The 24,749-nt window shown below is 43.6% G+C and overlaps 1 protein-coding gene across 1 annotated transcript in view; it reads left to right on the top strand.

Moving 5' to 3' along the window:
• Positions 1 to 24,749, top strand: part of SPTLC3 (serine palmitoyltransferase long chain base subunit 3) — a 128,120-nt gene that overhangs the window by 74,065 nt on the left and 29,306 nt on the right. The window contains exons 7-9 of the mRNA XM_007450199.1: positions 1,765 to 1,870; positions 10,660 to 10,879; positions 19,434 to 19,560. Coding sequence (XP_007450261.1) covers positions 1,765 to 1,870; positions 10,660 to 10,879; positions 19,434 to 19,560 — 453 coding nt within the window. The remainder of the gene's footprint in view (positions 1 to 1,764; positions 1,871 to 10,659; positions 10,880 to 19,433; positions 19,561 to 24,749) is intronic.

The following is a 24,749-nucleotide window of genomic DNA, read 5'->3' as shown; positions in this document are numbered from 1 at the left end:
TACCGCCAAAAAAAAAAAAAAAAAAAAACACAGTTAATTAAAGAAATATTACTGCAGGCATGAGGCAATTATCCTTTCTCATAATTCCTATTTAGGTCCCAAAGTGTCATTCCCTTTCCTGTTTCCTGGTCTACAATCTTTTCCACGAAAAGACAAGTGATTCAACTATCGTATCTCGCTTTAGCTCTAGCACTGTGCATTAGGACTAGGGCTAAAAGGATGAATAAGATAAGGTCCCTGCCTTCCCTGGAGGAGAGACATGAACTCAAATAATGAGCAGTGTGATGAGTGCTTAAATCCAGAATAGATGAGTCATCAAGGACAGAAAGAAGAAAGAAAATCTGTTCTATTGGCCAAAAGAGTTTGAGTGGAGGCTTGCGTGGTGGGTGGAGGTTCTCCAGACAGACAAGAGCAGGGAAGCATGTAAGAGAGATGGGAGGCTGTGTGCTGAGGAATATTGAGAAACCATATGAGGAAGAAAGCCAGGGACTAGAGCAGGAACGGCCTTTGGAGACTGCATTCTTTAGCTAGTCCCGTAACAAACAACCTCGAAACCCCAGTAGCATCCAACAAATATCACTTATTTCTTACTCATGACTGCAAGTGGGCTGGGCTAACTGTGCCCTATTTGTCTCTCAGCCTCTCCTGGGACCCTCCCAGGACCTGTGGACTAGCCTGGGAGTGCTCTTTTCATGTTACTGGTAGAAGCACAAGAGGAAAAGCAGAAACGTGTAAGGCCTCTTAAGGCCGAGGCATGGAACTAACCTGCTCTCTCTTCCCTGGATTCTATTAGCCAAAGCATGTCACTTGGCTGAACCCAAGCCAGAGGCAGGGAAACATCTTCCATTCCTTTAGTGGGAGGGCTCTGAGGTCACATATCAAAGGACTCAAATTGGGGGAGTGTAGGAATTGGGGCCAATGATGCCATCTGCCACAAGTTCTATCTTGGAAATGCTGATTTTGAGGTACCCGTGTTTTTTTCTAAAATGTGGTTGGAAAACAGTTATGTAGCTCAAAATATAGGTCTGGCTTTGAGTGATGGACCCAGGAGTGCCAAGACCCCAAACATGAACCCTTGTGGACCCCATCCCACACGAACTGGTCCAGAATCTCTAGGAGTGAGACAAGGAATCTACATTTTTACTGGTTCCCCAAATGAGGATTCCCCAAATGATGATTCCCCACATGATGATTCTTTCAAAACTTTCTTAAAGTTTTGAAAGAAACTGGGACTGCTTTGTACCAGAACATGGCCTCCACACCACATCCATTTACCCACCTCCCAAAAGTTAGGCAGTGAGACCCCTGCCAGCTCAAAATGCTGCCGTTCTGTGCAAAACCAGCTAAACTCTACCATGCTGGTGGCTAAACCATCGATTGAGTGAGTGTTAGTTAATGATATCCCTCAGGGCTAATCTTCACCTGGTAACAAAGCTTAAGTTTAAGAAATGCATTTAATGTAAAGCTGCAATCTCTGCTAAGGCAGGTGAGGACAGCCTTTGAAGAGCCTGTGAAACTACGTGCTTCCTCTAGAGGTTTATTCTGCTGGCTTTACAAGCCTGACTACTCAGCTTGTCAGAGTTAACTTTTACTAAAAACTAGACTTGTCTCTCCCCCAAGGTGTTCTCTGACTTCGACTTTGCTCTCTGAAAGTTTAGGTCCAAGCCTGAGCCTAAAATATCTGCTGCCTCCTCCAAAAAGAAAATGAAGGAGGAAAAGAAAAGCCCTCTCATGACTCAATTTTTGTGTGTGTATTATTTAAAGATATGCAAAGCCTAGAGAAGCTCCTGAGAGATGCTGTAATCTATGGCCAGCCTCGAACCCGGAGAGCCTGGAAAAAGATTCTCATCCTAGTGGAGGGCATCTACAGGTATGTAAATAACCGGAGACCTATTCACACACTGAGGCCCACAGCGAGCTGACAGATGGGGCAAGGCTGACCTCTCCCAGTTAAATGGAAAAATGAGTTAGATATAGGTGTTATGAAGGGACCTGAGTCAGAGCTATCAATGTGAACCATCAGGTCTTGGGTCACCTGTCTTTTCAATGACCATACATATGGCGGAGCACCCTGGAGGCTGGCGTACTTAAGAAGGTGTCTTCAGAAACGTCCTGACAGAGCGTTGCTAACTTGCATTGGTTCCACTACCTTTGGCTGCCCCACAGTTTCAAAGGCTTTTAGGGGATGGGTTATTCAACCTCAGAACAGTCTTTGCCTTTATGACAATGGCAGGAAAGTGGATACTGCTGGTGGGCACCCAGCTGCCCCTACTCAATAGTGCACCCAAACTCTAGGCTTGCTGAACGTGGCCAGTTGTTAGCATCAGATTACAAAAAGCCTGCACATTTTCTCCAAGGTAAGACCAACCTGGAGTACAATTCTTGATGCAGAGCTGGGAAGAGGGGGAGATGGTCTTAGCATCTGAAGGCACGCTCAGTCTTCCCACAGCTTTTAGGCTGAGCAGACAAAACATCCACTAAGCCAGTCAGAGCTGCACTTTTATATTGCTGGTTGTGATTGAATTTGCTTCATTCTATGTCTGAATTGACGATCGTTACTAAGGTAGAAACTGCTCCCAAGTTTGTCTTCTGTTGGATGCCCTAGTCCATGAGTCAAGGAAACATTACTTCAGAGTTACTCACTCCTAAATCAATTCTCAATCTTAATGTTAGAAGAAGCAAGGGAAATGTTTCCTATGGGTTAATTATGGGAAAGTGAACAAGATTAAAAGGAAGGGAATGAGGGCTTAACTTCCCAACAAGGGGAAGCCTGGCTGCAAAGGAGGCTTGAGATAAAGAGCAGCCTTTTTTTCTGCAGCTAATGGAATCTGTCCCTGGGGGCACCACACAAGCACATCTGGCAATTTTCAGTTGTCACAACTGCAGTAAAGTACTGCTGGCATCCTGGCATCTGGTGGGCAGAGGCCAGGGATGCTGCTAAACCTCCTACAATGCACAGGATAGTCCCCTGCAATGGAGAATTATCTGGCTCAAAATGTCAACAGTGCCGAGTTTGGGAAACCCTGCTGTAGAATAATGTAACCACTCACTGGCCCTGAACTTGCTACTTTTAGGAAATAATCTCATCTTGACTCTGGGCCGTCATAGCCTCGAGCACAGGTCTTTCTCCCTGTGTGATTTGTGCCAGATGCCAGCCTGGGAGTGGAGACCTTATTTAAACACCTGTCAATCAAGCCTGGACTGGTGGGAGTACAGATCAGCAGAGGGAGAGCAGACGGGCATCTCCTTTAACCAGAGTAAACAGAACCCAACTGCAAATAAACAGAACTTGGCTTCACTAAAGAGAAGTTGTGTTCTAAGTACTTTGATCATGGCTGAAATTAAGGGGACCACCAGCGTTTCACTGTCAAATATTCCCATCAGTTACACAAAGAAACCCCTCTGCTAATGGCTATGTTGGGCCTGGGTCCTACCATGGTATCAGGAGGATAGGGGAGCCAGGTGTGGACTTCGGCTCCAAAACAGGGTGGCAACAGACCACAGCTTAGGGTTCACTAGCAATGGCGACTGCCCAGTGACCTACTGCTGTGAAACGAGCCACCTCAAAGCACAGTGGCTTACACAGCAATGAGTTAGTATTTCCCACACTACCGTGGGTTGGTTGTCCGGACCAACATGTGACATTGGTTGGGGTCATTCAGGTGGCTGCTTTCAATGGGGTGTTTGGCTGGGGCTAGCAGCCAAAATGACCTCACTCACACATGTGGGCTCCTGGTACTGGCTGTTGACTGAGGTGCCTTATTCTCTCCTCTTCTCTGGGGTGCTTTCTCTATATGTAGGTTTTTCTCATTCAGCAGTCTAGCTCGAGCTTCCTTACAACATGGTGGCTGGCCTCCAAGAGAATGAAAGCAGAAGTTGCCAGCCTTTTAAGGGCTGGGACCAGAACTGGTACAACATCACTATGCCATATTCTATTGGTCAAAGCATGACACCAGTCTAGCCCGGATTCAAGGGGAGGAGAAACAGACCCCACCTCTTGATGGGACGATTGGCTTGTGTATACAGGGAGCGGAAGACTTACAGGCAACCATCTTTGGAGGCAATCTACCACAGCAGCTCCATCAACCCGACATGTATACAGGGAGAAGTCTCCACTGTCCATGGACTTGCCTTCTCATAGATGTTCCTTTTTTCTCACCTGTGCAGGAATCTTGTCTTTAAGTGAGACTGTGACCTAAAGGCACTCATTCATAGATAGGAAACAGGACCCTTCTTAAACAGGCCTCAGTACCTCCTGGGACTTCAGTTTCCTCGTCCGTAAAATAAGACTAGTTTAGAGTAGAGTTCTGGAACATATGGATTTTCTCATTTGCTGCTCTCACCAGAAAATGAAATTTTTTCCCACAAGATTTTCCAAAGGGCCAGGGTTACGAATGTGAAACCAGTAGTTCACAAATGTGCTTTTACTTTCCAGAGATGTATTATGGATGTATACCTTGTTAGAATCCACACAAAACCTCCTTAGAGTTTCACTCCCAGATCTTTCTTATCTCTGGCTGTGGTTTGCCCCCATGGGCAAAGTCTCCCTACCACAGACAGCTCACATAAATTAATTTCTTCAGAACTCCAAAAAAGAGCAGTCAGCCAAATCAGACAGTTTCAGGTAGGTATCAAGGTAGAAAAGGCTAGATACCAAATCCAAGAAGTCAGTAAACTCCACAAAAGCAGTTATGATAATAATAATAATAGTAGCAATAATAATATCATCATCCATAGATCATGTATGTATTAATATTTATATATAGACTATAGGGGAGTCAGGATTTGGAGGGAGGCCTGGGACAGGGGTGTAGATCCTGTGTTGCTGCCTATAACTATGTGCCCTTCATAGGGTTCTTTTCTAAGAATTAAATGAGATGACATAAGCTAGTGCTTCAAGAAGCCCAGCACATAGTAAACCCACAACCAAGGGTAGCTGTCTTCACCATTAAATTTATTTTCAGTTGAAAACAATAGGCCATCTGCATGCCGAAGCCGTTTGACCCCTGAAGGATGGGTGTCAGAGGACAGGGTTCACATTTATCATGTGTTATTGCTAAACATTTCACATGTGCTATTTTGAGTAAGGCCTCCAGTACTCCTAAGTTTATTGTGAGGATGAAGAAACTCAGGTTCCAAGACCTAGATAACTTGCCCCTGGGCAGATAACTGAGATAAATCAGAGCTGGGATTCAAACCAGGTGGCCCTGCTGGGACAGAGACCCAATGTAAACAGAAGAATCAGCCCACATGTCCACATTCAGTGAAGTAAATGTGGAAAATGCAAGGTCATCCATTTGACTTTCACCATCAACCTGTCTAGGGCTCGGTTTCTTCATCGGTAAAATCGAGAGATTGAAACTTGAAGTGTAGAGTTCCGTGATTCCATAATTTGGGATTTAGAAGTACAATAGTATTATTTTAGTGTTCTCACCTGCATTTTCTTTTAAGTATTGTTTTAAAGTCACAGTCTTCTAGTTTTGTGTCTCTGAGAAGCCTAGTGGTTGATTCATGGTGGTCAAAAAAATCTCATTATTATTCAAAAATACACTAGAGATGGGCAGAGAGGTCCCAAATAACTGGGGGTATAAACTAGCATAGCTGGAGCCCAAACTTTCAAAATAAAATTAATCACGAAATTCTATCCAACCTTTTCCAAAAATACACATATAAACAAATGTTGAAATCTCAGAATGCCGTTTTCTCTAAGGATGTAAGCCATTCTCCTGCCCAAAATAATGTAAGTTTAAGGACTGAGATCTTCAGTGGTAAACTCTCACCTATACCTCTGTGGTTCAAACAAAGACAAAGAAAAAGAAAACAGTAGTTACTTTATTTTTAATTAAGCTTAGTTCCTTCTTTCCCCTTTCTTTCCACCTTCCTTTCTCCCCTTGGATTGTACTCAGGGCCCACCAAGGAGATTTTTCCACCATGTAAGTTGGCAAACCAGTGGTTTAAATCCCAATCCTGCCAGTGGGTAACATGGTTTATAGATGGAGGAGAAGGTGGTGAGAGGGAGATTTCACAAAGGAGTCTTGTCACTTAGGTAATACATTATGTAATAGAAAAGATATAAAGAAATTATTCACTGACTTGCTGGTTTAAGAATCATTCAAGTCCCTGCACAAAACTTCAAATTAACTGGTGGAATTCTCTTTACCTACAGTTGTATTTTAGTTTTTGTTTTTGTTTTTTCTATTCAAGTCAAAAGAAAACACAACCTTCCACTTAGGAAGAAAGAATAAAACACTGTTCTTAAGTTTGTTTGGGTTTGTTTTTAAATCGTTTCTGGCCCGGTGTTCTTTGACAGCAATTTGCAGCAATAACATAGATAGCCTTTTCATGTAAACACCAAACTCAATATCTCACTACAGGGAAAGGTTCAATTCAAATTTGGTCACATTGAGAGAATGAAAACTTAGTGTGGGTAAATATAGCTCTTTATGAAAACTGAATTCCCTCTAGGACTCATGTGTGCCCTACATTAACTCCTCAAATCAGCAGTATTGTGGAGTCATTAATCTTCGAGGAAGAAATATAAACCAGGTGAGCAGGCTCCTAACATCAGCTAGATCGGCCCAAGCAAAGATGGCTAATTAGCTGCCCAGAGTGTCTGCAAACTGTTCAACATTAACTCCGGTTCCTGCCAAACTCAGTTCCAGAACAAAGGATGGCTATTTGTGACATGTCAGGCTTTTAGCATGTTTGTGTTACCAATTTAGAACGTTTTAAAAGATGAGAAGATTCTAGAATTTTGAGGGCATACAGCCATTTATTATGTATGACGCCCATATGCTTTTTTCCTGGAAAATTCAACACAGAGCATTGTCAAGGGCTCCCAATTTCTCAAATTAGGCCTCGTTGCTACCATTTCCTCCTAAGCTCCACCTGAGAACAAGAACAACCCAATGGGTGCTCGTTATACATCAGACACTTTACAAGTATTATTTCTAGTCATTCTAATAAAGGCCTTATGAGCAGTGTGCCATCATCATGCTTATTTTATATCCGAGGAAACCGAGGCAGAGAACAGCAAATAAGTTGCCCAAGTCCTCAGTTAGTAAGTGGTGTGGCTACCATCTCAGCTTAGGCAGTCAGCCTGCTGGACCTCCTCCCCTTCAATGGAAACAACTTTAACAAGCAATTACTCTAAGAAAATACTGGAATTCACTTGCAAACTTCTATAAGAGAAGATGACTCTATTTGGTCTTCATGTCATTAAAATCTGAAAACAGCCTTTCAGAATGCCCTTGTGAAAAGCACAAATGTAATAAGCCGGACTTCATTAAAATTAAGAAGTTTTGCTCTGCAAGACAATGCCAAGAGCATTAGAAAGACAGGCCACAGACTGGGAGAAACTATTTGCAAAAGATACATTTGATAGAGCATCATTATCTAAAAGATACAAAAAACTCTTAGAACTCAACAATAAGAAAACAAACAACTGGGTTAAAAAATGGGCCAAAGACCTTAACAGATACCTCTCCAAAGATTTACAGATGGAAATAAGCATGTGAAAAGATGCTCCGAAGATGCTCCGCATCATATGCCATCGGAGAAAATACAAATTAAAACAATGAGATACACACTTGTTAGAAGTTCACAATCTGGGACACTGACAACAGTAAACGCTGGCAGAGAATGTGCAGTAACCCAGAGCTCTCATTCACTGCTGGTGGGAATGCAGAATGGTCCAGCCACTTTGGATGACGGATTGGTGGTTTCCTACAAGCATGCTCTTACCATACAATCCAGCAATCATGCTCCTTGGTATTTACCCAAAGGAGTTAAAAACTTGTGTCCACTCAAAGCCCTGCACACAGATGTTTGTAGCATCTTTATTTATAATTGCCCAAACTTGGAAGCCACCAAAATGTCCTTCAGTTGGCAAATGTCTAAATAAACTGTGGCCCATCCAAACAATGGAATTTTATTCAGCACTAAAAAGAAATGATCTGTGGAGCCAATGAAAAGATGTGGAGGAAACTTAAATGCATATTATTGAGTGAAAGAAGCCAATCTGAAAATGTTACATAGTGTATGATTCCAGCTTACATAATGTTCTGGGAAAGGCATTACTATAGAAAAACTCAGCCTCTGTGCACCAACACCAAATCAAATCTTGGAGACAGAGCTTTGGGTGAAATAGAAAAGAATAACTGTATTGCTTTGCCAGACAAAGGGGGACACAGGGGCTAATGCCCTCAAAACTGTGTGTCCCAACCTGGGGGGACTTGGTGAGGAGTTTTATAACAATGGTTCAAGGATGGAGTTGCTAATAAGGATCAGGGTGTGTGCAGGGCCTGCATTCCTTTAATCTGGCCTTTGGTGGTCTTTTGATGAGCTTCTGTGGTTCTGGAGGTTATCAAACTGACTTCTCTGGAATGAAGAGTGCTTCATCAAGTAGTTAACATCTTCCATTTGTTGGGGGTTTTAGTTCTGCCAAAACTTGGAAGTAACCAAAATGTCCTTCAGTTGGCAAATGGATAAATATGAGAAGAGCTCAAAGATATTGTTATGTGTAACCCTTGAGGCAGAACCAGGACCCTGACCCAAGGCCGAACTATTGTTTCTTTTTTTTTTTTTTTTTTTTGCGATATGTGGGCCCCTCACTGTCGTGGCCTCTCCCGCCGCCGGATGCGCAAGCTCAGCGGCCACGGCCCACGGGCCCAGCCGCTCCGCGGCACGCGGGATCCTCCCGGACCGGGGCACGAACCCACATCCCCTGCATCGGCAGGCGGACTCCCAACCACTGCGCCACCAGGGAGGCCCCGAACTATTGTTTCTTGATTGCTCTTCCCTTGTCTCTGCATCCCCTCTCTTCCCTGATTAGCAACTGTTTGAACCTGCCCTTTGGAGCGCAGGGTAGGTCATGAAAGCTGAAACCTATTTCCTACAAATAAGAAACAGGGGACAGAAGGCTTTTGTGCCCAGGAGCCCCACAGGGTCCTGCTTGGTTTCACATACGCCAAGAGTGAACCCTAATATAAACTATGGGCTTTAGATGATGATGCACCAATGTAGGTTAATCAGTTGAAACAAATGTACCACTTTCGTGGGTGATGTTGATAATGGGGGAGGGTATGCATATGTCAGGCGGGGGTATATGGGAAATCTCTGTACCCTCTACTCAATTTTGCTGTGAACCTAAAACTGCTCTGAAAAATAAAGTCCTTTAAAAAAAAAGAATAAGCATCCAACACCTGTTGGTCTGGGTAACTATGTAACAGCTGGACTGTTTTGACTGAATCGACCTAACACTTAAATTATTTTTTAATACACTAAATAAATACATAAACTAATTAAGAAGAAGGGAGTTCAACTCTGTGTCAATTGACTAGTTCTTGAACTAAATTGATGGGTTGCTTGAACTGTTTGACAAGCTCCTTCATGGGGGTGAGGGTGTGAGTCTGTGTTTTCGTAGAGCTCGCCTGTCAGTGCAGTCAAAACTGTGTGAGCTGTGGACACAGCTTAGGAAGTGTTCTGAGAACTGATTAAAGACAAGAGTTCTTCTAAATCCATTGGGTTCCAAGAGGGGCCATGTAAATATCAATGTTCATTTCACTTGATTATTTATTTCCTGTCTTTCCCTTTGCTGGAGGACTAGAAGTGTTTTTGCAATTTACAATACCATGTAAATTTACCAAATTACAATAGTACCATGAAAAATTAAGCACTTAGGGCTAAAACAAAAGTTGATCTATAGCAGTGGTTCTCAGAGTGCTGTCTCCAACTAGCAGTAGGGGAATCTCCCAGGAGCTTGGTAGAAATACAAATTCGATGCCTATCCCAGACCTACTAAATCAGAAACTCTGGGGGTGGGACCCAGCAATCTGTGTTGTAACAAACCATTCAAGGGACTCTGATGCACTCAAGATTGAGAACCATTGCCCTAAAGGAAAAGAAGGGACACCACCAGAAGCCTCGAATAAGCCTTTGAGTTCAGTGAGGACTCAACAGGAGACCCTAAGGACTTTCTCCCATGCTTTAATAAATTTATGATGTCTTAAAGTTCTTTTATGTGTTTTTAATTCCTTCTTTTAATCTTTGGCAATTCAAGCACTGAGTTTAGGTCAGACAGAACTGACCAAGTAGACAGTAGCAGGCTGATGAAGACACATCAACATAGAGCAATTTAATTAAAACTAGCAAAATACCTAGAATCCAACATGGTCAGTCTAGTTATGCTAGTCGGCTTTACTAATATTTAATAAATTAATTTAATAAATTAATATTAATAATTTAATAAATTTATTTAATTTAATATAAATAAATAAATTTATATAAATTTATTGACTTAATAAATTAATAAGTTAATAAATTTATTAATAAATAAATTGAACTAATCAATTTAATAAATTAATCAACAATGCAGTGAGCTGTTTACTTGGGAATTAGCTATAACAACTCAAAGCACTTAAATCCACTGAATGTAAATTATTTTTTTTCCCCAAGTGAAATAATGCCAGAGCAGCCTTACAAGATTGAGAGGGTTGTCTCCACCAAATAAAATATGCCTTCAGAAGAAAGGAATGGCATGTCCCTGTCATCCCTGTCTGGTGTCAGGGCAGGCTGTCTGAGAAGTGCTGAAAGGGAGAGTGACACAGACCTTCCCCGGAGGGTACACACGGGTGACGAGCATTTCTTCTTATGCCCTAGCATGGAAGGTTCCATCGTGCGTCTGTCCCAGATCGTGGCTCTAAAGAAGAAATACAAGGCTTACCTCTACATAGATGAAGCTCACAGTATTGGGTCCGTGGGCCCAACTGGCCGGGGTGTGATGGAGTACTTTGCAACGGACCCCAGAGATATTGATGTATTTATGGGCACATTCACCAAAAGCTTTGGCGCCTCAGGAGGTTACATAGCTGGAAGGAAGGTAAGAGACAGATCCCTTGTGTCTGTTTAAAACCTGAATGCCCTCGGAAGGTAGTCTGCGGGGTCTTCTGATTTCCCTGAGAGCTTCAGTTCAGTTCAGCACACTTGACTGATGAGGGCAGCCTTGCCACCGTGTGTTCACAGCCATGGCAGGCCCAGAAGGTCAAGGACCTCATCCTCTGATAGCGCAGAGGAGCATGTGATGAGTAATCACGTGATCATAAAAAGACAACACCGGCTGTGCACACAGGCAAAGACAGTACAAAGGAAAGGGCAGTACCTAAGAAGTCTTAGAATGAATGTCAGTCTTGTAGACAAAGGATGGGGCGGTGGGGTTTATATTTCAGAAAGAGGGAATGATGTCTAACAAGCCACAGAAGTGATGCTGCAGAACTGTAAGTCGTTTGGGTTTTGTGGCGTGAAAAACGCAAGGTGGGTGGTAGAAACAGTGAGCAGAGGTCAGGTGTTAAGGACACTGACCCTGTGCTACAAGTTGTGGGTTTTCAGAGTTTTAATCAAAATAGTAGCAAGATTGGAAATGTCTTTTTTAGAGATTTTCTCTGCAAAATAATTCTCTTCCACAATTTTGGATAAGCCATGGGTCAGATCTTGTCATCCTCTGACACCTTATCTAGGTGACTTAAGATTCTGATCTGAAGGAATCAGACTATTAAGTGTTATCCCTGTCATTCTACTGCCAATGTCACCAAGGGGGTTGCCAAAATAAAACAAATGCTTGAAAGGATTTTAAAAGAAGAGGGAAGGGGTGGAGAGAAAGAAAATGAAATATTAAAACCTGGGTTTCAGGGCTTCCCTGGTGGTGCAGTGGTTGAGAGTCCGCCTGCCGATGCAGGGGACTCGGGTTCGTGCCCCGGTCCAGGGAGATCCCACATGCTGCTGAGCGGCTGGGCCCGTGAGCCATGGACGCTGAGCCTGCGCGTCCGGAGCCTGTGCTCCGCAACGGGAGAGGCCACAACAGTGAGAGGCCCACACACCGCAAAAAAAAACACCTGGGTTTCAGGGCTCAGAGAGCCAGTTAATCTGCTCCTTTATAGGACAGTCTAATCCAAATCCTGATAGCTGTCTCCCCCAGGCCTACACCTGTCCCAGAGAGACTGTGACAGTGTAGCTGGCTCCAGCCAGGAGGGCAAAGAAGGCTCAAAAGCAGTGCATGCTGGTGGCTCGATGGCTTCTCTAAAATTCCTGATTCCTCACTCATTGTCCCCAGCAGGAGCAGGAGTTCAGACTCCTGGTAAACCAGTTAGATAAAACCAGAGAGTACGGCGAAAACAGTCTGGTTGTGGAAAGCCCATGATTTAAAACAACAGATTTTATTATGGCCACTGACCCTACCACGAGATGCGCAAATGCTTAAAACGTCCAGAGCTTTAAGTGGTCTTTACCCTTCAAGAAGCATCACTTTCTTCCGAGCTCAAAGCTTTGTTGTTCAGCGTCCTTCCACTGGTCTGTGGGAATTCGCTGGGTGATGCTAAAAACATAGGGAATGCCTAGGATCTTACAAAACTCAGCTAAATCTGGTGAGAGGTTAAACTTTCCCTTTCTCGACTGTCAAAGCAATGGGATCAGAGGGTCTCAAAGGAGGCATGCCCCCGACTCAGGCTACTCGGCTTTGTGATTACTTTAGCAGAAGTTCTGAGCTACAAAATTTTTAACCAAGCGTAACTCTGTTTCCTGAACCAAAGGCACCTGAATAAACTGAAGCGAGTGGATCCTTGAAATGTTGTCAAATTTGGTAGCTGTCATCATGTCCCCCTTAGAGCTCCTTCAAGTGATACCCGCTTTAAACAAAGGCTCCTGACGGCCCCTTTAGGACCAGCTCAGTATGGTTCTCTCACATACTCTCCAACCTAAAGTCAGGTGGACTATTTTAAAAGTGTATTTGCTCTTGTCCATGTAACTTCTATTGATTTGGGGTAGATACTGAGCAATCGTGAAAATTATTTAGAATTTACATTAATCAAGAGGAAGATAAAAGTATGTAGATCATTTTTTGCTCTTTAAAAAAACTCGTTTTTTTTCATACTTAGACCCAGAGGGCTTCATCGTTTCCCCCTTTCCCCTCTTCCCCTCCCCGCCCTCCCCTTCACCTTCCCCTCTCGCTCCCCATCCCCTTCCCCCTACTCCCTCCACAAATACTCTGCAGTCTCTGAATTTACCACTAGGTGGCAGCAAGAATTAGAGAGTGTTTGGCTGACCCATGCAGAGACCTACTGTCCTGAAACAGCAAGATGCAAAACCTAGAAAACACAGGGTAGTTTTCAAGATGTGGAGGGTGAGCAGGAGATAGGAGGTCACTTGAGAAAGTGTCTGCATGGGCCGTTCCCTGATGATTTAAAAATCAGTCAGATAAACACCTGTCTGGAATCGTTTTGGTGAGACTGTGATAAACCCAGATAAACTGTGGTTTCCTTCTAGCCTAATGAGCCCATGAGTTAATGGAACTTATGCATCTGCTCCTCTGTGCATTTAATTTGTTAAATTAAGTTAATTTTATATTATGTATAGTTTCCATTTAAATCATAGTTTTTATCTCCCTGGACTTTGAAGAATTTTCACTTTCAGTTTGTTTTAAACTATGCTTTTTAATTGATAGGACATAGAATTGGGCAAATGCTACAGATTTGTTTGAAAAACAAATCTTTCTAGTATCTGTTTAAATAATTTGAGTTCAGTTTTCAGAGTTTCATCATACATATTTTTTCTGGATATTTTAAAGTATATATCTCAATTTGGGGGAGTACTGCAAAATATCCAGCATTCTAGATACTAAATACTACAAAAGCAACAAAATTAACCATAAAAAACAAAGTGCACACACTAGGACTTTATATTTTTCTGAAATCTTAATAATTTCAAGTTCACTCTGCTCATGGGCTTCCTAGTAAATCTTGAGATTTGAAAATAATTACTTGAGTCCAAAAATCTAGAAAACTATAAAACTGTCTAGCTCTTAACTCTCTTTTTAAATGTCAAGGTCAGTGCTAGTGGCACAGGGACTATATTCCTAATAATAGTTTCTAGGAGGCTCTAGAAATCTTTATAGAGCAGGTGAAGGCAGATGTGCCACGTAAGAAAAAATATTTGGAAACACACAAAAGAAAAATTGGTTTGGTGCTAAGATACGACTACAGAGAGTAGAGATTTTTTTTGTCCTTACTTCAGCCTTCCTGTAACAAAATGTCTTACAAATTCATCTCCACTCTTGGAGCTTACTGTCTTGGCGTGACCTACTCTCCCAACCTCAGAGAAACTGCTAAAACAGTCTCTCAAGAGCCAGCAAGGTTTTACTGTTTTGCCCACTGTGAGTTCGGAGCTGCTGTAGCTGATCCATGAACAACCCACAGTGAATATTCCTCTCCTTTCAAGACCTTCAGGTGAAATGTCAGGTACTTACTTCTCTCCACCTATCAGAGCTCCATGCCATGAATGGCTTCTTGGAAGAAAGCCTGAGCTGATGGGGCTAGTTTCCTTATTTTTATGTTTTAATTTGCATTAATTCAGTTGCTGAGGAGATGGGGTCAACACTGCAGACCCCAGCTTCTAGGATCCCGGTTTTGCTCAGGCAAGGATCCTGAGTCCTCTTGCATGCCTGGGGTTGAGCACTGGCTTTCACAGCCTCCACCGGCTGACCAGAGATTTGCAAATGAATGAAGCAAAGGTGACTGATAGGTTGCAGGGCTGAGATTCTGGACAGCCAAGCTTGGCGTGAGTGTTAGCCCAGAAGCCTGGGCGCCAGACAAGGCAGAAGCCAGCTCTGCCCTGTGTGCTCAGCCCTGGCTGTATTTAAGAGCCCTTTGAAGTAAATGGGGGTCATGGAATGAACGCCAAGATGTTTACCCTAAGAGCCTTCTAACTTTCTCAGAAAAGCCACCCTTGTCCTTGAACTCCAGGCTCAGGGTTTTGCATTTACTAATGGCCTTGGAAACCTCAGTCTGAGGAGACCTCTAACCCAGCCTGAAGGAAAACACAACACGGTCTCTCCTTAAGACCAAAGCTAACTCTTAATTCATGGCTCGTGGCATCCAGTGGGCAAGTGATCGGAGGAAATCGGACAACCAGGAACCAAGGCTTCTGCTGAGGGGACTCCAAGAGTCCCACTTTCTGAACCACACAGGTAAATTGCCTCCCATCCACACACTCAGATTCTGAGAGAAATTGGACTCAGTCTGAAAGAAATAAGATTATGGGGAAGACAGTCTTACTGTTAGAAGCAAGCGATACTGTGCCAGTGAGGCATCTATTCAAACTAAGGATGCATGTGACCTTGGCTTTGTGAAATTTCTCAATTTGATAGGAAAATTGGGGGTTGGGGACATAAAGACCCCTTTAGGGATCAAAGGCAGCTTTGTTTTGTTTCTTTGATCTTTGTCAGCAATGCCCCAAGGCTACGAGAATATTGCTATACCTGTTCCTAAGAATGTAGCTTAATACCTCCCTCTATACTTCAGGGACCCTCACCATCCTTCCTTAGCCCCTAAACCCTTCTGCTTTCCATTAGACCATCAGTATTTACCAGAACCCCACTAAGTACCCACCACTATGGATTATAAGAGAGTGTATAATGAAGTATATAACTCAGTTCCCTACTCTCAAGGAGGTTCCAGTTTCTTTGGAGAAATAAATGTAATAGACAGGAAACATTTTGAGACTGATACAATTCAGTCTGTGGTTTAGAACTATAAACACTTGAGTATATTAGGAATTCTCCTCTTCCCCTCGTCCTCCAGAGGTGCAATCTCTGTGGATTAGGGAAAGCACCACAGGGGTAAGTAGCAGTGAAGGTGGTCTTCTCTGTGCTCCTTGGGCCATCCCCCACCCTGTGCCAAGCCAGCTCGTCTAGTCTGAAGAAGTAATACAGTGCAGAGCTAAGGCGGGGTGCAGGGGGCGGTAATCTCGGGACAGACTGTTTGGGTCCAAATCCTTGTTATCCAGCCACTTTTTGCACTTTTTGGTTGGATAATTTTCTGATCTGTTCCATGACTCAGTGATCCCACCAGTAAAATGGAGACAAAAATAATACCTATCTCATAGCATTATTGTGAAGCTGAGTTAATACATGCAAATGTACATGTAAAATACACGTAAAATTCTCAAAATGGAGCTTCAAGCAGCCAGTGAATATCAGCTCTGGGTCTATCAATGAACTGTCAGCTCTACTATCTTTGCAGTCATGCAATCTGCCATCAGGTCTGGGTTCTCCTTTCTTTAGAATGCCTCTCTTTTCCTTTCTTTTCACTCCTACTGTTAACCACCCAATAAGGATGGAGGAAGTGCTGGGCTGAAAATCTTTGGTTTGATGCCCAGATCTACCAACATGCAGTTATGCGACCTTACAGCATTACAAGGGAGCTGGAATAAAGACACTGTAAGAAGTTTTTACATTTTGGTCCCCTCCTCCCAAGCCATGCTCCCAGTGTTAAGAATCTCTGAGATGGCAATCCATTAACAATAACTGCCAACAGCATCAGTATTCACTACGTACCGGATGCTTCTTAAGCACTGTGTATGTATTAACTCATTGAATCCTCACAAGGACCCTAAGGTAAGTATTACCCTTATCTCATTTTTCAGAGGAAACTAAGGCACAGATAGGCTTAGTAACTTGGCCATGGTCACATATCACTAAGTGGCAGAGCCAGGATTTGAACCCAAGTGATCTAGTCTCCACAGCCTGTCTTGTAACTCTGCGGTCAGAACTCCCCTCGAGGGAACAACCCCTCATCACCTTTTCTTGGAGGCAGTAGCTTCTCCCTCTGCCCCCATTTGACTCATCCGTCCTGTGCTGATTAGGATGCCATCTTTATTACTAATTTTAGCACATGTCCATGCCTCTCCCCTCCTCTATCCAAAGCTACCCATCCTTCAAGGTCAGATCATCTCCTCAAAACAGATCTTTCCTGACCACATGAGCCCCATCATCCCATTTCCTGCATCCCACCCGCTCCCTCTTCACTGGTTTCCCCAGCAACCTGCTGGAAGGCACCAGCTCTCAGCAGAGAAAGAAAACGCCTGCTGCTGCTCACGAAGGACTGCGAAGAGCAGCTTGGCTGCGGCTACTCTGGAAAATGATCGCCTCTCTCTCCCTGACCCTCCTGCCACATCCTCCATCGTCAAAGTGAACGTCCTGGATACCATGTGGCCAGTGCCTTCAGTCAGGCCAACGTCACACACATCCTCTTCAGATACAGTGAAAACACTGTTTTTATGAGATTCACTAAACAAAATAATAGACAGAAACTTAATTTTGATTTTAATGTCAGTGGAGAATGGCTGCCAGGGACTAGGCTTTCTAATTTCCTCCTCTTCTTGGGCTCTGGCATTCAGAACATAGCCCAGAGCACATCCTTGTATGAACTTGCTGAATGGAAAGATGGAAGGAGGGAAGAGGCAGGGGATAGGGAGAGAAGGAGGGGAAGGGAAGGAAGGAAGGAAGGAAGGAAGGAAGGAAGGAAGGAAGGGAGGAAGGGAGGAAGGAAGGAAGGAAGGGAGGGAGGAAGGGAGGGAGGGAGGGAGGGAGGGAGGGAAGAAAGGAGAGAGAAAGGAAGGAAAGAAATAGTTAGAAATGGAAAGAAAAAGGATTTGAATGGAGAATTTTAAATTAAAATAACTAAAGAGAGGGAACTAAAGATGCAGACCTACTAGAGAATGGACTTGAGGACACAGGGAGGGGGAAGGGTAAGCTGGGATGAAGTGAGAGAGTGGCATGGACATATATACGCTACCAAATGTAAAATAGCTAGCTAGTGGGAAGCAGCTGAATAGCACAGGGAGATCAGCTCGGTGCTTTCTGACCACCTAGAGGGGTGGGGTAGGGAGGGTGGGAGGGAGACGCAAGAGGGAAGAGATATGGGAACATGTGTATATGTATAGCTGATTCACTTTGTTATAAAGCAGAAACTAACACACCATTATAAAGCAATTATACTCCAATAAAGATGTTAAAAAAAGAGAGAGAGAGAGAGCGGGAACCAGAGTAGAAACGATGGGGATGGAAAAGAAGAAACAAACCAACAAAAAGGAATGAAGAGTGTGAAATGAAGGAGAAAGGAAGTCGGGGAAGCAGGAGCTTGGAAGAGGGGATTTAGGATGAAGGACATATTGAAGGAAGCAGGAAGGACAGGATGGAGTTACCTGTTCCCCCTGTGGGCCAGGTAGAGGCATCATGTCACCAACCACCTGTAAGGCAGGCCACTCACTTTACTATGAACGTTTAGGAAAGTTCATAGTAACTTTAGGTACTCTCTACTTACTTACCTATTAACTTTAGTTACTAGTTCATAGGAAGATAAACTATGTACATTTAAAATGCTTCTGTAACAACCCATGGTTGGGAGCAAACACGACACCCATAACCCGAGGGAGAAAAGTGACAGGCAGGCACAGTCCCAGGCGCAGAGGTGGGAGTGGATGTGGCCGGTGAAGGGGAGTTAGGATGAGATGGGCCTGCTCAAAGCAGAAATCTCCCCAGTTCATCTTCCAGGGAATGATCAGAGCAGATCCTAAGTGGGATCCTAAGCTGTCTCGTTATCCTGGAAGAGAAGGTGGCTGATGCTTTACAGACCCCACTGCTAATGCAGTGGGGCCCACTAGCTTTTCTGCAGGACAGCCCCGAGGGTCCTGGGCTATGAGTCAGGACAGGTGGGCCAATGGATGGTCTGCCTGGCCAGGGCTGAGTGCCTCCAGGTACCAGCTCTGAGTCCCCCACCATTGCTGTAGAATGAGGGGATGGGAGATTCTTCAGGCTTTCAGTATGCTTACCTGGGACCACAGGTTTGGCCTCAGGGGTCAGACATGCAGGTGGAGAATCATTACTACCACTGTACGGGCCAGCATCCTGCAGTGGGTCAGCGCTCCAAACAGGGTTACACAAAAATCCCAACAGTTGTCTCCTGCTCAAGGCACAACTAGAGTTTATCTGGTCCTCACCTCCACACTGGTTTAATTTCTCTCCTCTCCCTTCTGCTACTCCCTTCCCCTGAAAGTTTTCTTTTTATCTTTGTCTGTCTTCTTTCTTCAAGACAATCCTACTTCCTCACTGGAGCCTCCCTTATCGACTCCCGCTGGTAATATCCCCTCTCCTTCCTCGGCCATCTGGTAGCCCCGCTGCATGAACTAGTCTGCATGTCTTGTAATTTTTCCTGCCATTACTCCTCCATGGGCACAAGCTAATGTAATATGCTCAAGGGCAAAAAACACATCCCGGATTTTTCTTTGGACTCTCCTGAATACTAAACCAGTACTTGTGTGGGCTAGGTACCCAAACAAATGTCTAGGAAACCACTTTTCCTTTACACATCTGGTTTTGTCTTACAGAACTCAACTCCAAATTTGCAGCAACCCATTTTTGTATACCTTCTAGGTTGTTTAGGGAGAGACTAAGAAGAAGGGATAGAAAAAATAAAGAGTTTGGTGATGCCCATTGAAAATCAGACCACACTCGAGAATCAAATGTCTTGTGCTATGATGGGTGGAGATGGGGCCACTAACACTGAGATTTATTTGCCTTCTTTTTGGATTTCCCTCCTGTATTAAAGGACCTTGTGGATTATTTACGGGCTCACTCACATAGCGCTGCTTATGCCACCTCCATGAGCCCCCCGATAGCAGAGCAAGTCATCAGAGCAATGAAATTCATCATGGGACTAGATGGGACCATGCAAGGTAAGAGGACATCTCCCGTGAATTCCTTTCCTAGACCTCTCCCTGTCTCCCTTCTGCCCCATCAACCTCCCCCCTTTTCAAATATACATTTCTGTCTTTTTTTTTTCTTTTTTTGGCCGCATCGCGTGCCATGTGGGATCTTAGTTCCCGGACCAGGGATTGAACCCACTCCCCCTGCAGTGGAAGTGCAGAGTCTTAACCACTGGATCTCCAGGGAACTCCCTATCCACCTTTATCTTAACCAATTTGTAAATCAAGCCATATGCACATCAATAGTACATTTTGCTCTTGGCACACAAAAAAAGCAGAGGATGCTCTTTTAAAGCAATGAAAGCTTTCTAATTCTAATTGCTCTTAATGTGATCAGCAAATGTGGATAATTTTGTTTATGAAGCCAAACTTGGTGTGTGTTTGCCTGTGCTTTCTTGGAACTGTCACTTGTGTTTCCCTGGGAACAAACTAGTCAATTTAATATTCGTTTTTTTCATCCACCCACCCATCTATCTCATCATTCATTCATTCATTCATTCATTCATTTATTACCAGCCAGGAGCTGGGGAGAAGAAAGTCACCACTGCCCATTTAAGAATATACGGACAAAACACTCACGACGATAACTTACCAGCCATTTCTTGGATGTTGGCTCACCACAGCCAAGGTGTGCTACTTTGCTCAACTCAAATGAACTTAACCTTTTTTTTGAAAAATGGTTTCATCAAAGGCTCTCGGAACTCTCCATCTTTCATATACAGTTTATAGAGCTTCTGCTATTTATCACAATGGGGGACAGTGATGGCTAGGGCAGTTCTTGCTGTCAGGCAGTCTAGTGAGTGTGTTTGTAAAAGCAGCAAATTACCCTGGCCTCAGACCTGCTCACTGGACTATACAATCCGTGTGCCCTGACCCACCTCTCAGCTTATGTGAAACCCTAAACTGTCCAGTGCAATGTTCCAAGCCTACTATTTCAGTAGAAATATGGAGAGATCCATCATTTTTCAATTTATTAAAAGAGCAGAATACTTTATTCACATACACGTTTTACCCAGAAGCCTACTATATATAAAACAGAGATTAAAACAGGGCTGGTGCGGATGATGTTGTGTCTCTACGTACCTCCAAACCAATGGTCCCTGAAGCCCTTCCACTGAGCCCCCGTGCTCCTCGGTCCCTGGGTTGAAAAGGATAGACTTTTCTTTTTCACTAAAGCAAGAAAATGGCTTGGAGGGTGACTTTGTTCCTCTATGTAAAATGCAATGACTGACTGACCTCTCAGGTCATTTCCAGCCATGTCTTTTGGGTTTTATGATTCTGTGTCTTATTGAATAGTCCGTGTGAAAAAGAAATTCGTCGCAAAACACCGAGCTGATCTCCCTGTGCTATGCGGCTGCTTCCCACTAGCTAACTATTTTACATTTGGTACTGTATATATGTCGATGCTACTCTCACTTCGCCTCAACTTCCCCCTCCCCTTCCCCGTGTCCTTAAGTCCATTCTCTATGTCTACATCTTTATTCCTGCTCTGCCACTAGGTTCATCAGTACCATTTTTTTTTTTTTTTTTTTTTTTTTTAGATTCCATATATATCCATTAGCATGTGGTATTTGTTTTTCTCTTTTGCTTTGCTACGACCTAGAGGGGTGGGAGGGCGGCTCAAGAGGGAGGGAATATGGGGATATATGTATGCATATGGCTGATTCACTTTTGTACAACAGAAGCTAACACAGTATTGTGAAGCAATTATACTCCAATAAAGATCTATTAAAAAAAAAAAAAGGAAATGCGAATCCAGTCCATCCATGGTGCAATGCTTTAAGGGCATAAACCAAAAGCAGCTGCCTGGACTTGACTCCTGGGATACTACTTAACTTGCTGTGTGGTCTTAGCCAAGTGATTTCACTGATCTGCTCAACCCTGAGCAAGTTACCTGTCTGTGCTTCAGTTCTTCCAGCTGTAAAATAAGGAAAGGGATATTGATGAACTAAGGTTTTTGTGAGAATTAGGTAAAATAAGACATATAAAATGCTTCATTGTGATTGAAAACAATTCCATCTATAGTAAGCATTGTATAATTGCTTGCTACATTACTTGGTATTATTCCTGAGGTGTTCAAGAAGTATTTGGACTATGTCTTGGAGAAGCTGTAGGAAGGATTCTTGTGATGCAGGTGAGGTAAAACTAGATTTCCTTCAAGGTCCTGGATTAGTCAGGATAAGCTAAATTATGCCAGTGTAACAAATAAACCTTGAGAATCTCAGTGACTTAACTGAATCAAGGTTTATTTCTTGCTCGCAGATCTAATACCAGATCTAATACAAGTCGGACATCTCCCTGCACATTTCATCTCCGTGGGAAGTGACTCAGGCTTCTGCGAGCTTGAGGCTTGGCCATCTCAGCACCTGGCCTCCACGGTCTCCATGGTAGAGAGAAAGAACATCAGCCTGGAAGTGACACATCACCTTGCTTACCATGCATTGGCCAAAATTAGTCACATGGCCCACCTGAATTTGGGGAAATGTTGGTGGTAAACTAAGAGATATGGATATAGATATGAATAAGCAGATATCTTTAAACCTTCTAAAGCTGAAACTCGAAATAGACCTGTCTCCATTCCCACGTGAGCTGTCCAGTTGTGTGAAAAAACTGGTCCGGAACCACTGGAACTCTCTCAAAGTCATCTTAATGATCTTCTTAACTAAGTGCATTTCTTAATGGAAAACAATTATTTGAGACTAAAGCTAAAATGCCAGTTAAATGAATTGTCCTATGATGACCAGAATTATCCATTGGTCATATTTTCAAGATGAATAACTAGAAAAAAGTTACCCTGAAAATCAGCCTATGTCTTAATAAAGATCACTAATTTCTTAAGCCCTGTAGTGTATATATTATCAGCGTCCGTTGATTAACATGTCCCCAACTTGACAATCTTTTCCTTCCCACCTCTGGATGGCTTTACCGCTTCATCACAGACAGAACTCTGTTTATCTGACCAAAAAGATCTGCAGAAAAGTTACATTTAAAGACATGATCATAAGAACTTTGATAGCTATCTATCGTCAGTTTTTCTTCCTCTGAGGGGAGAGATAGTTCCCTTGGTTCTCTCTCTTACCTGGTCATTATTTTTAACCTCCCAGTTAAAGGGTCTCACTTCACTCTTCTTGCCATCTTAAGAGAAAAAAGAAAGAAATGAGAGAAGGGTACATGTTCAGTCTGTGTTCTCAGAGTCAAGTTAAGGGGAATCAGGGAGAAAGATCGGACAGTTTCTTTTCAAAGGAACTAACAAAAGAAAGTGATAAAAAAGAAAACTGACTGAATCATCAGCCAAGTTTCAGATGGTTCAGCCTGACATGGCTTTTGAAGAATTCAAAAGCACACAGTGAATCATCACGCTGGCCTCATTGACAACAATGCCTGCTTTAAATAAGATAAACAAGTCTGGTTGGGAACGTTGCAGTAACTCACCCCTTTCTGCAAAGATAGACCAACTCTCAGGGTAAAGTTGCCTAAAGTTCAAAGGGCTGCACTTCATGGAGCCAGAGCTGCCTTACGGGATCTGAGAAAGCACCCTGCTCCGAGCCTTGATCTCCGGCTGCTCCCCTGCCGCTGTGATTGGAGCCTTTCAAGGCTTTGTTTTGGGTTGAGTTTGGGGAGCGGTTGGCCAGATCTGTTGCTTGATGAATGTCTTCACTTTAATCTGCAAGGCAAAGCCATACGCTTCAAAGAAAGGCAGACTACAGGAATAAGGTCAGTGTTCTTTGAAGCCAAGGTTCAAAGATGAAATAGCAGTCCCAGTGAAATGACAATGTTTATGAACAAACAGCCACCTTGACTCTGCAGCCAGGCTGCTCGTGGAGTTAATGCACCACAAGCTGGGGGGCTGCAAGCCACCCAGGCCTTCCACAGGCACCGAGGCCCTTCTCGTCTCCTGGCCTGTCAGTTTGTGCAGCATAATGAACCCAAAGTGGAGATTTGGTTTCTCCATCCTAATGGATGTTGGGTGGTCCCCCCAGCCAAACCAATGCTGTAAGCCCTTCAAGGGCAAGAGCTGTGTCATGAATTAATTTGGTGTCCCTCTGAGTGCCAAGCCCAGTGCTCAGCTTAATAAATATGCCATGACTCAATTTCCATCTTGCAGACCCACTCGATTCCAGGTCAGCGTTTATGCTAAACAAGGAGCCTTGAAAGGCTCCAAGATGGAGGGAATGTGTATCTCATAGGACTGGGAGCTGGGAGTCAGTCCAATTGTGGCAGCTGAAGGGATTCCACAGTGATGGGGATACCTCAGTGATGAACACCACTTTTGAAGAGGTCCAGAAAGATGGCAGCTCTGTCATTTTCTTCATCAAGACATGGCCCAGGCAGGAGGGTGAGGCCCAAGCGACAACAACCACTCCCCTAAAGAAAGCATCGTCAACAATTGTGTTATTATTTATTTAAATCTTTTATGCATATTTTTCAATTAATCAGTCAACATTCTGTTTGAATCCCCAGTTTGGGCTCTCTGTCCCCCAACTCTGGGTAACCTTTTACTTCTCAGAGGAAATAGAGGTTGTATCGCGTGGAGGGGTTAGGGTGCATGCTTTGCAGCCAGACTGCATGGGCCCCGGTCCTTGACCCACCACTTGCTCCATGAAAGGCAAGTTGCTTACCCTCTGTTACCTTCAGTTCCTCCATTGTAAACTGGGGTTGTAGGGAGGATTAAGTGATGTAATGTAGATAATGAACTTAGCGTGATGCTTGATGCATAGTAAGCACCCAATAAAGGTGAAAAAATACTATTATTTTTAACTCATCTGCTTTCTCCCTTTCCTTCTCTAATTTTTCCAATAGTTTTTATGCACCCTGGAATCTTCCTGTCTCTCAGGCCTTACACCTACTCCATCAGCAAATCCTGCAGCACTTCCTTTGACATATCCCAGGAATCAGGTCCCTTCTCACCCTCTCCACCATCGCCTGCATCACCTCTCACCTGGATCACTGGAATGATCTCCACTCCCCACTCTTGCCATTTTATGACTTGTTTTCCACACAGAAGCCAAAATTATCTTTTAAAAAAATGTAACCCGGACCATATCACCCCTTCACTCAGAACTTTTCATTGTTTTCCATCTTTCCCAGTGTAAAGTCCAGACTTTGGCCTTCCGGGCTTCTCCTGATGTGGTCTCTTCCATATTTCCCACCACTCTTTC

Source organism: Lipotes vexillifer, unplaced genomic scaffold (assembly GCF_000442215.2).
Source record: "Lipotes vexillifer unplaced genomic scaffold, Lipotes_vexillifer_v1.1 scaffold137, whole genome shotgun sequence".
Lineage (NCBI taxonomy): Eukaryota > Metazoa > Chordata > Mammalia > Artiodactyla > Lipotidae > Lipotes > Lipotes vexillifer.
The sequence above is the reverse complement of the archived record's forward strand: the minus strand, read 5'-3'. Positions and strand labels throughout refer to the sequence as shown.